The sequence below is a fragment of the Leptodactylus fuscus genome, chromosome 10 (genome assembly GCF_031893055.1).
Source record: "Leptodactylus fuscus isolate aLepFus1 chromosome 10, aLepFus1.hap2, whole genome shotgun sequence".
NCBI lineage: Eukaryota > Metazoa > Chordata > Amphibia > Anura > Leptodactylidae > Leptodactylus > Leptodactylus fuscus.
The window spans coordinates 68,698,067-68,715,405 of record NC_134274.1 but is presented as its reverse complement, the minus strand read 5'-3'; the positions used below and the strand labels follow the sequence as shown (position 1 = coordinate 68,715,405).

The 17,339-nt window shown below is 36.1% G+C and overlaps 1 protein-coding gene across 1 annotated transcript in view; it reads right to left on the bottom strand.

The window, feature by feature from the left end:
• The window catches only part of DRGX (dorsal root ganglia homeobox), a 31,106-nt gene extending 14,502 nt beyond the window's left edge, over positions 1–16,604 (bottom strand). The window contains exons 1-3 of the mRNA XM_075257606.1: positions 16,571–16,604; positions 15,056–15,153; positions 11,989–12,090 (exon numbers count right to left, since the gene is read on the bottom strand). Of these exons, the coding sequence (XP_075113707.1) occupies positions 11,989–12,090; positions 15,056–15,153; positions 16,571–16,604 (234 nt within the window). The remainder of the gene's footprint in view (positions 1–11,988; positions 12,091–15,055; positions 15,154–16,570) is intronic.
• Between the last annotated feature and the right edge of the window lie 735 nt (positions 16,605–17,339).

Below are 17,339 nucleotides of genomic sequence, written 5' to 3'. Positions count from 1 at the left end.
GAAAGACAACATACATGTGTGAAGTGCTGAGCAGATACTCTAATTAATCTTGTCACCTATAACATAATCATCCCTTAGAAATACATTATTAGAGAACACGCACTAGCCGAGACACAACATGAATCCATTAGATATAGACAAATACATCGACATACATAGCCTTTTATTACCATATATATCTTACTTATCCATAATATTTCGTTCTGAACTTTACACAAACCTTACTACTTCTTTGTCTACATGATAACCATAAAAGCAACAGCATTTTGAAGGTTTTACAAAGGTAGACAGTATATGGTAGTGGTATATAGCATGGGTGCACATGTAGATAGTAGTAGCAGATATAATGGTCGCTACAATATAAAGGGGCAGGATCTTTTGGATTTTCCCATGTAGAATTGACGTAAACCTGCAGAGAGCCTGTGTTTTCTACAAACACTGTGATACAGTGGTCGCTCAGTTTACAATGGCCTGAGGATACAGTATTCTCAACATACAATGGACTTTTATTGACCATTGTAACTGGAGATCACAAATAGCATACAATACTTGTGTGAGATAGCAACAACTCAGTATAGTCATTTCACTTGTAAAACCCTTGTATTACTGCAATGAGTTACTAGCACCTCTGTATACTATAGTGCATGATCTGTACATCTCTTGACCTGTGCTCATGTTGTTGTTTGTGTATCATTTTCAGGACCCTTAAAGACCTCCTATTACCATCATGGAAAGTGATTTACAGCTTCTGACTTATGTGCAAGGACCTATATATTCTATATTTTTCTTTAATCGTCAGTTTTTCATATTTTTGGTGATGTTTTTGGGTCTTCTGAAGTTTTATTATAGAGATTTGGTCTTCAGTTACAATAGTTTCAACTTACAAAGGTTGTTTCAGAAATACTTTATATGTACTATGTGCCCGGATAAATGTCTAAATGGTCATGTCCCCTTTAGTAAGTTCCCCCTGGTTCTGCAGTCTGTACAGGATATGTAGGAGGGACATGTAGTGAAATAAATTTGAAGGAAGAATAGGCCCTAGTGAAGCGACCTCTCAATAAACGAAATCTATAGTTTGTCCATTCTTTGTCCTATACATTTATATCAGAATTGGATATCCTAGGTTGTAATTAAACTTTTAAGGTATAAGAATTTGCAGCAGTAAGAAATATGTTAGCAGAATGCAAATGTGGAGTCCAGGGGACACGTCTTAGGGCCTTTTTCAGCTCTGTGGTAGCATCAGCCATCTTCTTCGGAATTGCCTGTTGGGGGAGTAACATACCAACCAGGGATAGGAACAGACTTGACAGACTTGTTAGAAGGGTCAGCTCTGTCCTGGGGGGCTCCATGGACCTAGTACAGGTGGTGGGTGACAGAAGGATACTGTCCGTGGTGAGCTCCATGCATCTCATAACACTGGGCAGTACTGTCAGTGACCGACTGCTTCACCCCAGGTGTGAGAAGGAGCGCTATCGGAGGTCCTTCCTCCAAATCGCTGTCAGACTGTATAATCAACATCAGGCTAAGCGAAGATCACTCCACACCGAGAACTAAATGATCCTGAAGTCTTTCTTTTCTTTTTAGTTGCTAGGACTCCTAGTATCTTTTCTATCTGATATTATGAGCTTGGATGTATTCTTTCTTGAATATAGTACTGTATTATCCATGCTGCTGTAACACACTGAATTTCGCCATGGGGGGGACTATTAAAGGATTATCTTATGTCATATTTGGCATGTGTTATGTTTACTGCCCCATACCACATACCTAATAAACAATAGAGTTAAGAATATAGCTTAGGTACATCATGAATCAAGGTGCAGAAATATTTACATGCATGTGTATACCTAAACTGTACAGGAAACCTTATGAACCTGTCAACCAAAAGCAGATACAATGGAAATGTAAGAATTGTAAGGTAACATACAGCCAATGCTGTATAGCAATTCTCCCAATATTCTGGGGTTTTGTTGATCCGCATGCCTTATATTAAAGGCATGCATGTTATGTCAGGAGGATCGGCCTTAAAGCTCAGTGCCAATAATGGTTGGTGGAGAATTTGACTTTGTCCACCAATCACTCCACTTCCAGGCCAAGGCCCCAAGTTGTGGAAATGGAGCTTTTTGAGCCACAGAATGTCTGCAAAGTGAATAGTAAATATTTAGGAAGTACTTAGAATTTTACCTTCTGCTCAATCCACTCCTGGCTTTGGCTCAAAACACCGCAGCTGCTTTTAGGTTCCCTTCTTACGGAGATATCAGATATCATTTTGGCTACCAATATAAGTGTATTGTCGGGGGTTGACCTTAAGGCTCACTGCCATCACTGGGCAGTAGAGAACAGCCCCCGACAATACACTAACCCTTCGTTCACATCTGCGTTGGAATTCCGTTTGGGGGAGTCCGAATGGGGATCCCCTCCCCCAACGGAATACTAATCACAATTGCAAGCGCTGTGCAGTAAAAGCACACGGATCCCCATAAACTATAATGGGGTCCGTGTGCTTGCTGCCAGATCTCCACAAAGAATATGCGGACAGGAAAGTAGTTCACAATCTACTTTCTTGCCCACATGATTCATGCAGGCAGTGGGCGGCAAGCGCACGCACCCCATTATAGTCTATGCAAATGCATTTGGTATTTTGTTTGGAGGGTCCCCAAACGGATTACCAAACGCGGATATAAACAAAGGGTTAGTGTATTGTCGGGGGATGTTCTCCACTGCCTAGTGATGGCAGTGATCCTTAAGGTCAACCCTCGACAATACAGTTATATTGGTAGCCAAATTGATATCTTATACCTAAAAGCAGCTGCGGTGTTTTGAGCCAAAGCCAGGAGTGGATTGAGCAGAAGGTAAAATTCTAAGTACTTCCTAAATACTTCCTATTCACTTTGCAGAGATTCTGTGGCTCAAAAAGCTGCATTTCTGCAACTTGGGGCCTTGGCCTGGAAGTGGAGTGATTGGTGGACCAAGTCAAATTTTTGCAAAGTTTGCGCAAGTGAGTCAAATAAGTTGCATATTTCCCAAACAGAATTATAACTAAAAGTCCTCTTTAATCCCTACTTTCCTTTCTATGACCCATAGAATTCAATGGCGTGAAAAAAACCATGCACACCCATTGTTCTAACCAAGCAGAGAGCTACAGGCCCCTGGTTCTTGAGATCAGCAGGGTGTCCAGCACCAATCTGGCATGTATCTCCTATCTGTGTCAATAGTGGCACAGCAGGGCCTGTTATACAGCTCAAATAAAAGGAATATAAAGGGGCTGCTGATCAGCTGACCAAGGTCCTTGTTTATCGACTTATATTATCTTTACATAACATTGCAGATACAAGCTTATCAGCATCATACCGCCCTGTGAAAACAGGGATTTGCTGCCAATACTCAGTGCAGCTGGTTGGGGGATCATGGTAGATATCATTCCTCCCCTTTATACTTTGCATATGCCTATGTAATAGGATGAAGCAAATGAATGCCGAGTGACACATTTATTGCCGAACAGTGTTCCTCCTGCCCTTGTAATACCGCACCTTCATCCCACACTCCAAGTACATACTGAGCGGCTGGATTCCTAGAATCAGTATGTGTATATTTGTACTGCACTATGGAATATGTTAGCGCTACAGAAGCAATAGATAACAAATACAATGGGGGAATTCATCAATATTTCCTGCAAGTTTTTTATTTGCAATAAAAATGGGGGTTTATGTGACCATCACCTTTGCCATATTCTTTCATGGTGTAAATGATGACCGAAATCAATGGGCTGGTGTAGATTTCAGCCACAATTCAGGGGCTCCCAGAGGATGCGCCTATTTTATACACCTTGTCAGGAATTAAAGTGCACCCTTTAACATCAACATCAATATACAATGCTCCTGATGTATTCTTAATGTTAGTTTGCATATGAAATAGGGATTTATAAACTTGTCTTTTAAATTTTTTTATAAGGTCATAGAATCTAAACAATGTGATCTTGTAAAGCAGGAAAAGTATTTAATACTCACCAGTGAGTTGCAGCCATTGAACATGCTGGTTAAAGACAGTAATGTCTTTCTACAAGGAGCGCATCATCTACAGCCCGCTGAGCAGCCTTATATGTATAACAGTATGAAGTCACGTCTCACTGTGTCTTTGACTAGTACAGCCATGTGCACCTACTAATATATGATTCACTGCTCGCTATAGCTACAAGAGGAAGCATGGTGTGTAAAATTTTCTTTTCCCTTTAAAACCAAGACATAACCGTAAAAGCCTGCAATGTTAGTACTGAAATCATGGAATGTAAAGCTTTCCAAATGATACTGAACTGCTGAGACAGAGAATGCTTAAATCCGAGTATATGGCGATTATACGGCACGCTAAGGAACATGCAGGTGCAAACTATTTCTTAGACCACTTCTAGAAATTGCAATCTATATATCGCTGGCAATGTGGGCTTAGTCCAGCAGTGAAATGGTTACCAGGTTGCAGTTTGGCTGCCGGTTCAATGTATGGGTGTTTATTAGTTATCGGTAATTAATGATTCTCTTTATTATATTTAAGTAGCCTTTAATCCCACGCATCGGCAATCGCTGAGTAATGAGAATCTTTAGTCTAAATTTAGGTCACTTGTGCAGAAGCTTTGTCTGTTAATTGAGAGAAGGTCAGAGCTGGAAGGCTCTTTAATTGAGTTATTTTTCATTATCATATTTTAATGACTTTGCACTAGCGGGCTGGGGAGAAACTCGTTCATTTCCCCATTTAAGGTTTTGTTTGACAACATGAAGCTGTTATCTCTTGCCCATTAATCATCATTGAATGGCTGATAGAGGGGCTCTATATATAAGCCCTCCCCTTGGTTCTCACACCCCCGGCACATGCCTGATCCCTTCTACAGCTGAAAACAATGGGGCAGATTTATTAATAATGGCTTAGGTAAAGTTAGCTTAAACCTTACAGGGGTTAAGACCCCTATGCCATCATAACAATGGACGCATTGGACGTAATGAATCTTTTCATCATGACCCTTTCTTCATACAGGAGATAAGAGGTGTCTTACTTTCCAGTCTCCTTTGGAAACACATGCACTCTCAGAAGTGTAGAGCAATAGGTTTTGGTGGATGGCTGAAGACATGCAATCCAACAAATATGTTACCATGGAGCATGCTGTTTGATAGATTTCGACTCTTTTTGCTTCTTAGTTCCACTCACTTTAGGCCTATATTCTGTGCCACTTGAGTGAAAGATGCCATTGCATAAATCTGTTGGGTTTACAAAAAGTCGCACCCCCTTTCCTAGAATTCGATAAATCAACCCTACTATTTTGACCACTGGGTAAATAATTTCTTAGTGTAACATCTCAATTTATATATTTTTTTTGTAAATCTCTATTAGGTCCTCTTAATAGATGAAAGAGTTCGCTATGATTTGGTATTAATATGCCAATATATGCACCAAAACAGGAAATAAATCTCTAAAATAAAAATAGAATATTTGTTTCACATATAAATGGATATTCTGCTTTCCTATCACGATATAAAAATGTATTGATAGTTTAATTTGGAATTGGTATTGGGAACCCAAAGAGGGAGAGGTGTAACTTGAATCTCCTGGGTCCCAATGCAATATACGTATTGGGGTCCCTCTTACCATGAGCTATCTATAATACTGGTATAATGTGCTATCTATAATACTGATATCTTCTTATATTCTAATGTGCTATCTATAATACTGGTATCTTCTTATGTTCTAATGTGCTATCTATAATACTGATATCTTCTTATATTCTAATGTGCTATCTATAATACTGGTATCTTCTTATGTTCTAATGTGCTATCTATAATACTGGTATCTTCTTATGTCCTAATGTGCTATCTATAATACTGGTATCTTCTCATGTTGTAATGGGACCTTCGGGCCCCCTAAGGTTCCAGGACCTGATAGCCATTGATTCCTTTGCAGTGCAGCCCCTATAGTTGCCTCCCCATAGACAGGTAGCAATGTACTGACAATCTCTGTACAGCGCATTGGAATATGTAAGTGATATATATATATATATATATATATATATATATATATATATGCAAAATATATGAAAGTAAATATAAAATAAATACCATGTTTGACAGATTACAAGCTTTTGGGATAACTCTGATCCCTTCCTCGGATATAGTATAAAACCAATTTCTGAAGGATGCAATTATTTTATACTATACCTGAGGAAGAGGTCAGAGTTATCCCAAAAGCTTGTAATCTGCCATCATTATTAGTTAGCCATTAAAAAAGGTATCAAGTTTTGTGTTTTTTATATTTCATCCCCACTGGCTAACAAGGTACAAAAACAACCATTCTCCTTAGGTTAGCATAGAAATGGGTCATTAGTATTTGAGAGAAAATCTTGGCGAACACAATTTCATAAAATTATTTGATTCTCAATTAACGATCCTCCATTGCATAGTAATCCCTTGTTTGTGTATGTCTTCAGTCTACTATTGAAGAAAGTACTGATACAGCAGAAGAGGGCTGAACGCAAGGTGATTGTCTACGTTTTAGAGTGAGTGGGAACGTCTGGGTGATACCACCCCCTATGCCACTAATTGTCCAATTCATCTCACTTACAGTTGTGAAAATAGATGAAAGGGGCTGCGAGTCCGGGGAAAACTCAGCTTTAATTATTTGTCTGACCTGGGAACTGTGACTGCAGACACGAAAAGTAAACTTCAATATACGTGCAATCATCTTAAATTACACGCCGTGAGAACACAAACGTCATATTAAATCTAGTATCATCTGTCTACGTTACAAAAATATAGATTAAGTATGAACTAGATATTCCCCTATTCACTAGGATACTTCCCTGAATCCAGAAACCTTATATAAAATACTAATATACCCATAGCTATAAAAGGAACAGAATAGATTCTTTTATGTTGGGGTTAGAAATCCTATAAACCAAATATATAAATAAATTAGTGGAAAACTAACAGGTCTTGCGACCAGATAATGCTGAACCTGAGCTGCGAGCCACTATTCTCTTTTTTTTTTTTTCTTTTTCCAGTGCAAGGAAATGGATGTTCTCTGATGCAATCCAGTACCTTAGAGACGCGGACAAATTAGTGTAGAACATTATCACTAGTTAATTATGAATGACCGATTAATCAAGCTAATCTAATATTCCACATTATGTTGATGTTATTAAAGTGCACGGTGAAAGTGACAGATAGCCTTCATTTGCTCTCAGTGGCCAAATGTGCTCTCTGAACTGATGTCAGGAGACAGGGCTTGGGGAGGGAGGAATACTGCAAAATTTGTGCCATTTGGAGACAACATCTAAAACAAAAAACATATCTAGATTCCTGTAGAAAATCATGATCATTCCTGTAAATGGTGATCATTCTAGTGCCGTTATTATATTTATCATGTGGCTAGATTCTAATTTCTACATACAAGAGACCCTATCCCATTATCCAGACCGGATTTCCTGGGACGGATTTTCATTTCCAACATATATTTTGCTCATTGGCCAACTTTCTCCAACCAACCCCCAAGAAAAACAATGTTTAATGCAATTTTAGCAAGTCATCTCCCATACTGTATATTATTGTCTACATTTTGTTCTTATACTTTGCATATACTTTATCTACTGGATACATCTAAAACAATAATTTAGGTCTTTTATTTCTTGAAGACGAAAACTGGCTACTATAAGGCTCATGAAGTGGTGGCCCATTATTCCCAATGGGTGATAAGATCCTATAAGAAGCTCGTCTACTTTACAGTGAATATTAGTAAACAAGTAACGGGGTGAAAAGATTTACAGATATTTCCTTCCTCGTCTTGTCTCTACTGACTGGTCTTGAGCCGATCTTGAGATTTCAGGATCATTTTTAAAATTTTCGATTTTCGATCATTTTCCAACCGATCTCGAAATTGAGATTCGATCTTTCCTGATCCCGATCACTCAACCCTAGTAACTTTATGTTTATGGAGTAGGGTTGAGCTGATCTTGAGATTTCAGGATCGTTTTTAAAATCCAATTTTTGATCATTTTCCAGCCGATCCAGTTCATGATTGTAAAATTTGCTTGATCACCAATCCGATCAAGCGATCGGGATCTGATCTTTCCTGATCCTCATTGCTCAAGCCTACTACTAGGAGATAGGAAACAAACATCTACTGCATATGACTATCATCTCGTGCTATGACTAAAAGCCAGGCTTGAAACGCGCTAAGACATAGCTTCATCTGTTCCTGAGGATTTTATAGATATGAAATAAAATTGCCAATTTTTTAGATGCTGGACTTTCCTTTTTCTAATGTGTTGTTCCAGTCTTTTCTATATTTCTGTGCATCAAAGTCAGGTGAGCTGGAATACTAGCTAAGATGTTGGACATCTGTCAGCAATAATAATAATAACTTATTTATATAGCGCCAACATTTATTACCCATAGGTTCCCATATATTAAAAATGGCACTTTTAACATATTTTACTGGATGTTACAATATTGTGTTAGATGGCTATAATGACCAATTGTGTCACTTAACGCAATTGAATAAAGGTGGAGGGTGGACGCATTTGTATGTTTGGGCTACCTGGTTTTCCGGACATGAATTGGGATAACATAGATCCTAATAGAATAATTTGCCTGCAGTATTTTGCAGCAGCTGCAAGTGCATATGGGGGATCATAGCGCGCTTAATACCTGAGAGGGAATTTGCCCATGCATGCAGTAAATATGTTAGTATAATGCAGTCCTATGTCACACACTACAGCAATGTTATCTGTTTACTGCTCGGCTTGTATCACAAAACAATCCTCATTAAGAGATCTTAATTGAAAAGATTCTTTAGAAATGTGTTCAAGTGTGAAATTACCCAGTGCTTGATATCTCGCTTATTTCTGGATGTGCAGATTTAACATGATTTAACAAAGCTTGCCCAGGCGCACGGACTCAATCCATCACTCAATAAAAAAACTGAGCGATAACTTAAAAAACGCTTCGTGGCTTGAGGGCAACAAGAAAGGCTCCCAAGTATAATCCATGTGTGATCATCACATTCATAAAATTTAAATAGCAAATTTTGGGAAAATATAAAAGTACAAACGGTCATAATACCCTAAAACACAGCTAGGCCTAGAAAAGTTAGCATCCGCAATAAAGTATTACACAGACGTGTCTTTTTTTTTTTGACTTGAGAAATCCAGAGATTGGTAGCATGAGATAACCATTTCATGCCACTCGTCTTGGGATATCTCAAACCAAAAAGAAATACATATTTATAGGCTAAAACTTACAAAAAGTGAATTTGATGATCAAGAATCCGTAACAAGGCTCCTTGACATGTCAGGCACAGTGCTGGTAGGTTGTTATGGAGCAGGGGGGCAATTGGCAGTCTGAGGAACCAAGGCCCAGGCAGAATTGCAACCCCTGCACCTCTCATCTCCTTGCCCTATATACAACATTCAGCCAACTCTAACTTTTTATTGCACATTTTTCTCTTCTGCTCTTCTGTTGAACAGGACCTGTACTCTATACACTTCAAAAAGCAATGTACTATAAATCAAAATGGTCCTGTTATTGGCTATGGGCCTAAAAAAAAGTGCTGGCTATTAGGAAGAAGGCCAACTCAGATTTAGATCCTTGGTGCTTAGCCTTGTAAGATTTACTGCTCCTTCATTCAGACCCAGAGTCACTTATGGAGCATAGCAATAGTGTGCAGGCATTACATTTCATGGGCCACGTAAGCAACATCGACCAATAGGTTTGTTTAAGGAAGATGGTCAGGCAAACCGCTTCAGAAGATAGACATGCTTCAGCATTGATGGCCTCCATACTTATGGTTCATAGCATTATAAAAACATAGGTACAACCAAGAAACGCATAACAGTGCACAAAAGATGCTTTTACCATGCACAGTATCACAGTCTCATAGACTGTAAGCCTTGCGGGCAGCGCCCTCTATCCCACTGTGCCAGTCAGTCATTGTTAGTATTATATCTGTTTGTATATTTTGTGTACCGTTTGTAAACCCTCAAACAAAAAACACCAAGGAATTAATATACTAATGTACAGCACCATGGAATTAATATACTAATGTACAGCACCATGGAATTAATATACTAATGTACAGCACCATGGAATTAATATACTAATGTACAGCACCATGGAATTAATATACTAATGTACAGCACCATGGAATTAATATACTAATGTACAGCACCATGGAATTAATATAATAACGTACAGCACCTTGGAATTAATATACTAATGTACAGCACCATGGGATTAATATAATAATGTACAGCACCTTGGAATTAATATACTAATGTACAGCACCATGGGATTAAGATAATAATGTACAGCACCATGGAAGTAATATAATAATTTACTGCACCATGGAATTAATATAATAATGTACAGCACCATGGAATTAATATAATAATGTACAGCACCATGGGATTAATATAATAATGTACAACATCATGGAATTAAAATAATAATGTACAGCACTATGGGATTAATATAATAATGTACAGCACCATGGAATTAATATAATAATGTACAGCACCATGGAAGTAATATAATAATTTACTGCACCATGGAATTAATATAATAATGTACAGCACCATGGAATTAATATAATAATGTACAGCACCATGGGATTAATATAATAATGTACAACATCATGGAATTAAAATAATAATGTACAGCAGCATGAAATTAATATAATAATGTACAGCACCATGGGATTAATATAATGTACAGCACCATGAAATTAATATAATAACGTACAGCACTATGGGATTAATATAATAATGTACAGCACCATGGAATTAATATAATAATGTACAGCACCATGGAATGAATATAATAATGTACAGCACCATGAAATTAATATAATAATGTACAGCACCATGGAATTAATATAATAATGTACAGCACCATGGAATGAATATAATAATGTACAGCACCATGGAATTAATATAATGTATAGTACCGTGGAATTAATACAATAATGTATAGCACCATGGAATTAATATAATAATGTACAGCACCATGGAACTAATATAATCTACAGTACCGTGGAATTAATATAATAATGTACAGCACCAAGGAATTAATATAATAATGTACAGCACCCTGGAATTAATATAATCTACAGTACCGTGGAATTAATATAATAATGTACAGCACCATGGAATTAATATAATAATGTATAGCAGCATGGAATTAATATAATAATGTATAGAACCATGGAATTAATGGTGCTATATAAATAAATAGTAATAATTTTTCTTAGTATTAACCTTGCATTGCTTGCTTATTTTGTGCTGCCACAGATATCTATGTTGCATCCAATTTGAAGAGGAAATTTCTTTAATAGGTTGACTGACTACCTGAGTAAACCATATACTAAGAATAGGTTATCAGATATGTCGCACATGAGTGATTGTAGTATATATGTATCATTAGTAAGCATCAGCAATATAATTTTAACATGAATATTGAAAAACGTATAGAATTGTGTTGGATTATTGTGTGTGTTGTCTACGTCTAAGTTACTTCGTAGTATTCCCATTTAATGGATCTCTCCACCATGACCCACAGAGAGGAAATGTATCTGCCATTATTAACCAGTAATTGATTGGTATGTGTGTTAAGCATTATCAAACAGTAACGTATCATAATTGCAATGGTGAACGAAGCGTCTTGTAGGTGTAAAGGATCACATTGGCTGGTTTGTAGTTATCATTCTGGTGCCATCCATGGCCTATAATTCAGAATGCGGAAAGTAGACATGGTGGCCATTCGAGTAATACAGGGCCCAGTATCACCCAAAAACAAGAAACCATTGCACTCTTCTTCTTAAACCCCCCACTAATTATTTTAATGAAGACATACTGTTTCCAAAAACAAAATATACATACAGGATATAAACCAAATCACATCCTACTAGCAATGCATTGAGTCTGCTCAGTAAATGTTGACCCTTCAGGTTTCTTACCTGCACTCTGGCTTCCGTCAGGTTAATTTTCATGGCAAGTTCTTCTCGGGTAAACACATCAGGATAGTGAGTCTGAGCGAACACGGCCTCCAATGCTTCCAGCTGCAGTAAAGTAGGCAAGTATCAGCGGGGTGAGCCTCTCATGGCTAATTACAAGAACATATCAAAGCTAAACAAAGCGCATGGTGGCGGTAGGAAAGATGCCAGGCACAAGGGGTGGGTTATAACAAGGTGCAGATAAACTATTGACTTTCTTCTGAATTATTCCAGCTGCTCTATAGGACTGTATGAGCAGAAACAGTGTAGGTAGATTGTATGAAAAACCAGATGAGAAGACCTCTTGGCTTTTACAAGCTATACTCCAGGATCATTGCACTATATAGCAATCCATTAAAGGATACTAAAACTATCAATGCAAAATGAATTCTAATTGGAGTACTTTAAGGCACAGCTGTGTCTGCCGGACTACAAGGGGATTTGTGCTCTGCCTCTGTTAATGCAATTATCATTCCTATCATGAAATATTTATGTTATATACTGAATATATTTATACCATACACATGATATCTCGCTGCAGAATCCCTCACACGCTATTATTAGTGGACATTACAAATCACTAAGGGCTTGGAACACTTGCTGCAGAAAATATAGGAGTGAATTACAGTGATGCTATGATATGGCTACCGACTAGAAATTTACCTCCATCAGATTATTTTAGATCCAGCTAACTCCGCAATAAGTACATTCCTGTACCAAGACTTTAGATGTGTAATGGACAATATATACAGTTCATCAAGTAAGTGCCCAAGGGACAGGTAAACACATTGGGAAACTGGAGAGACAGTGGTGCGGTTAAAACCTGGCCCCACTATCACATAAAAGCATAAAAATTCTAGTTATATTTTATATCAAATAAATAAATGTAATCCAACCTGAGTCTGACACTATGTAGTATATATAGAGGATACAATAAATGATATACAGTCATTACATAAAGTAAGAACGTTTCAGAAGAATTATTAATGATTACATTGTAGCTTCACACCAAAGCTGCAGTCAGAGAAAAAACTGCCTTCTATCTACTTGTGGCATAAATAAGTAATAATAATAAGCTGTTACTGTAAAAATTCTCCCTACTTAATACAATGAGCCTCATAAAATGGCAAATCTGTCTGTGCTTAATATTACATGAGGACTTTTCTTTAAGGGAGCAAAGTCCCCAGATGCTGCTCACACAATGTAAAATATGGGACTATGAAAATTGTACACACAAAAATGAAAATGAATGGATGTTAGCTTCAGAAATAAAATGTGTTTGTCTATCTATGGTGCTATTTATCTCTTATTTATTTATTTATTTTCATGTCTTATTTGATACTTATATTTCTATTTACATCTATAGTTACATCTACTTTATATCTATAAACATCATCTATCCATCTATCTATCTATCTATCTATCTATCTCCTATCTATCTATCTATCTATCTATCTATCTATCTATCTATCTATCTCCTATCCATCTATCTATCTATCTATCTATCTGTCTCCTATCTATCTAATCTACCTATCTATCTATCTATCTATCTATCTATCTATCTTCTATCTATCTATCTATCTATCTATCTATCTATCTATCTTCTATCTATCTATTTATCCTTCTGCCTATCTTTTGTCCAATTCCATCTATCAACCCAGATGTATCTATTTAGCTTTCTTTCTATATTTTCATCTATATATCCTTTTATTTAGCTCTAATATATTTACATTTATCTATCTATCTATCTCCTATCTATCTATCTATCTATCTATCTATCTATCTATCTATCTATCTCCTATCTATCTATCTATCTATCTGTCTATATCTATCTTATCTCTGTCTATCATCTATCTATCTATCTATCTATCCATCTCCTATCTATCTATCTATCTAACTATCTCCTATCTATCTATCTATCTATCTATCTATCTATCTATCTATCCATCTCCTATCTATCTATCTATCTATCTATCTATCTATCTATCTATCCATCTCCTATCTATCTATCTATCTATCTATCTATCTATCTCTATCTATCTTATCTCTGTCTATCTATCTATCTATCTATCTATCTATCTCCTATCTATCTATCTTATATATATTTTAGAATTTCTTAATAGTTTACATTTATTATCCCATATCCATTTATCTAGCTATCTATTAAGCTATATGTCTCTTATGTATGTTTATCTAGTCTGTATATTTATCTATCAAATCTCTTTTAATCTTTCCTTAACTTCTATCTCTATCTATCTATCTATCTATCTATCTATCTATCTATCTATCTATCTATCTATCTGTCTCTCTCTATCTCCTATCTATCTGTCTCTCTCTATCTCCTATCTATCTATCTATCTATCTATCTATCTATCTATCTATCTATCTATCTATCTCATTATCTATCTGTCTGTCTGTCTGTCTCTATCTGTCAATCTATCTATCCATCCATCCAGCTTTCTGCTTCTATTTCTTTGCATTTATAATTCCACATCCATCTTTTTAGCTATGTAGCTCTTATCTATATCATATCCTTAGGTATGTACTTGTATAGATGTAGCTATATAATAATGTACATCATATGTCTGCATATATCTGTCTGTCTAAGCAGCTTTCTATTATTTATTTACATTTATAATCTCATATCCATTTATTTAGCTATGTAGCTCTTATTTACTGCTATGTTCTATATCATATCTTGAGATATTTATATCTATACATATATAACAATATATATAATATTTCTCTACCTATTTTATATACATTTATAATTTCATATCCATTTATTTAGCTATGATTTTCATTTAGTGATATAGTCTATATCATATCATTAGATATGTACATGTATATGTATACATCTATAGCAATAGACATCATATTATTCTATTTTATCTATTTACATTTCTAATCTCATAGCCATCTATTTAACTCTTATTTATTGATATATTCTACATCATATCATGAGGTATTTACATCCATATCTAACTCTATAGGTGATATTTGTGCCTCTATCTTCAGAAAGTCGCGTTACCTGTTGCAGTGTGAATGTAGTGCGGTTCCTCCGCTGCTTTCTGCGTAGAAATCCATCATCAAATTCTGCAGCCGAATGTCCCCCAAAGGGAGGAGAACCTACTGGAGACAGCAGACTGTTACACCTCATCTGCTAAACTTTACCTCCCTATTGTCGGCCCAGCCTATATCAGTACCCCAAGGACAATATCGCTAGAGGATCGGCCGTTCAGCTGCGATATATCCAGCCCGACCAATCATTCCTAGATTAATAGTGCTATAGATTATAAAGATTATATAGATTATAATCTGCAATGAATGATCTTTCATCTGTGCAGAATAAATCTGCATTAATGTACCAATCTCATCGATCTAGAAAACGATCCAGGTCGGGGAAGTCTACAGCTGATCGCAGCTTTATTGTTTTACATCATTTATATCGCTCCCAACTTGTCTTCAGATTTCACAAATGGAGAGATCGTTGTTAAATCGATAGACTAATTTAATCGTGCAGACTTTTGTCGCATTGCCTTCTTAGAGAGACCTTTACCTATTCTCCCCAGAGCTTGTGTGACATTTTACTTTAATATTTAATATTAATTTAAATACAAATACATTTATTATGAGAAATAATCGCAAACTAACTTTGTAATATGAATACCGACAAATAGCAAATCGAACCACAAATTTACATTTTATTCACAAATTCCAAAATAAAGAAAATATCAGCCAAATCTAAGAAAAGATATAGGTGTAATGTTTCATCCCACATGGCATCACCTCTATCTGAGCTGCATAGATATCTGTGGACAATTCCCTGACAATATCCAGACATTATTTTGCAAAAAAAAAAAAAAAATCAGATAAAAAAGATTTAGTATTTAATTAAGTCTATAATTGATTGTATTTATTAATTAGGAGCTGGCTTTATTCCCTATGTATGCACCTCAGGCAAAACTTTGTACTGTTAATTGAGATTAGATGTTTAACCCCTTGGGGGACAAAGAGGGTCAACAAACAGTATGGTAGAGCCATTCTGCTGCCCACCCCCAGGCATTAGAAGGGTTGTAAAGTCTTTTATTGTTTTCTTTCTTTTTCCACAGGATGTTTGTAAAACAACATGAAAGATTGATGTGCTGGAAAAACTGTTGTAGAGCCTTGTAGCTGTGACACAAGCCTGGACAGTGAACATCTGTGTGGCTAGATCCATCTAGTGTGCCCCCAGGCTGCAGTGAGCAGGTGGGAGAGGCAGGCTGCACCCCCACCTCCCAATTACATCCCCCAGTCCTACTGAACCAAATGGAACAGTTTTTGGTTTGCTTCATGTTTTATGCAACACTAGTGAACCCTACTTACAGTGTGAGAAACCCCCGGACATAAGGGAGGAAAGCCTTAAATGTCTCATATATATAGTGATATACACATGTATATATGCACTTATTTTACTATGTCATAGAAAATGTTAATATGGCAGAATAAATACCATAATTTATCCATAAAAAGTGTATGGGAAAAGTCATTAAGAGCTTGTTCTCACCTTCCAGCTGAGGGGGACAGTGGAAGTAAAACATTTCCCTAGATGTCTACCTGCAAAAAGAGTCATTGAAAAAAGTTATTTGGAGGATATTGGTAGAATTAAATATTGCATAAATGCAACAACAAGATACGGAGTAAGGGAAAGGAAAGGGTGTTACAATAGATAGATGTGTGATGGATGATGGATAGATAGATAGATAGATAGATAGATAGATAGATAGATAGATAGATAGATAGATAGATAGATAGATAAGTAGAAGTTCAGATAGATAGATAGATAGATAGATAGATAGATAGATAGATAGATAGATAGATAGATAGATAAAAATAGATGGCAGATATTAAATAGATAAGTAGAAGTACAGATAGCTAGAAAGAAAGATAAACAGATAGACAAAAATAGATGACAGATATCACATACGTACATAGATATATCGATAGATAGAAGGATAGATAGATAGATAGATAGATAGATAGATAGATAGATAGATAGATAGATATTAGATATCTACAGAGATAGATAGATATATAGATAGATAGATAGATTAGACGTACAGATAGATATAAAAATAGATAAGTATATATATATATATCTATATATATATATATATATCAGATATTACATACGTACATAGACAGATGATAGATAGATAGATAGATAGATAGATAGATAGATAGATAGATAGATAGACATGTACACAGATGAATGATATATGTTAATAAATAAGGAGGAGACAGAGCCTGCATATACAGGACGTAGACAGAAAACT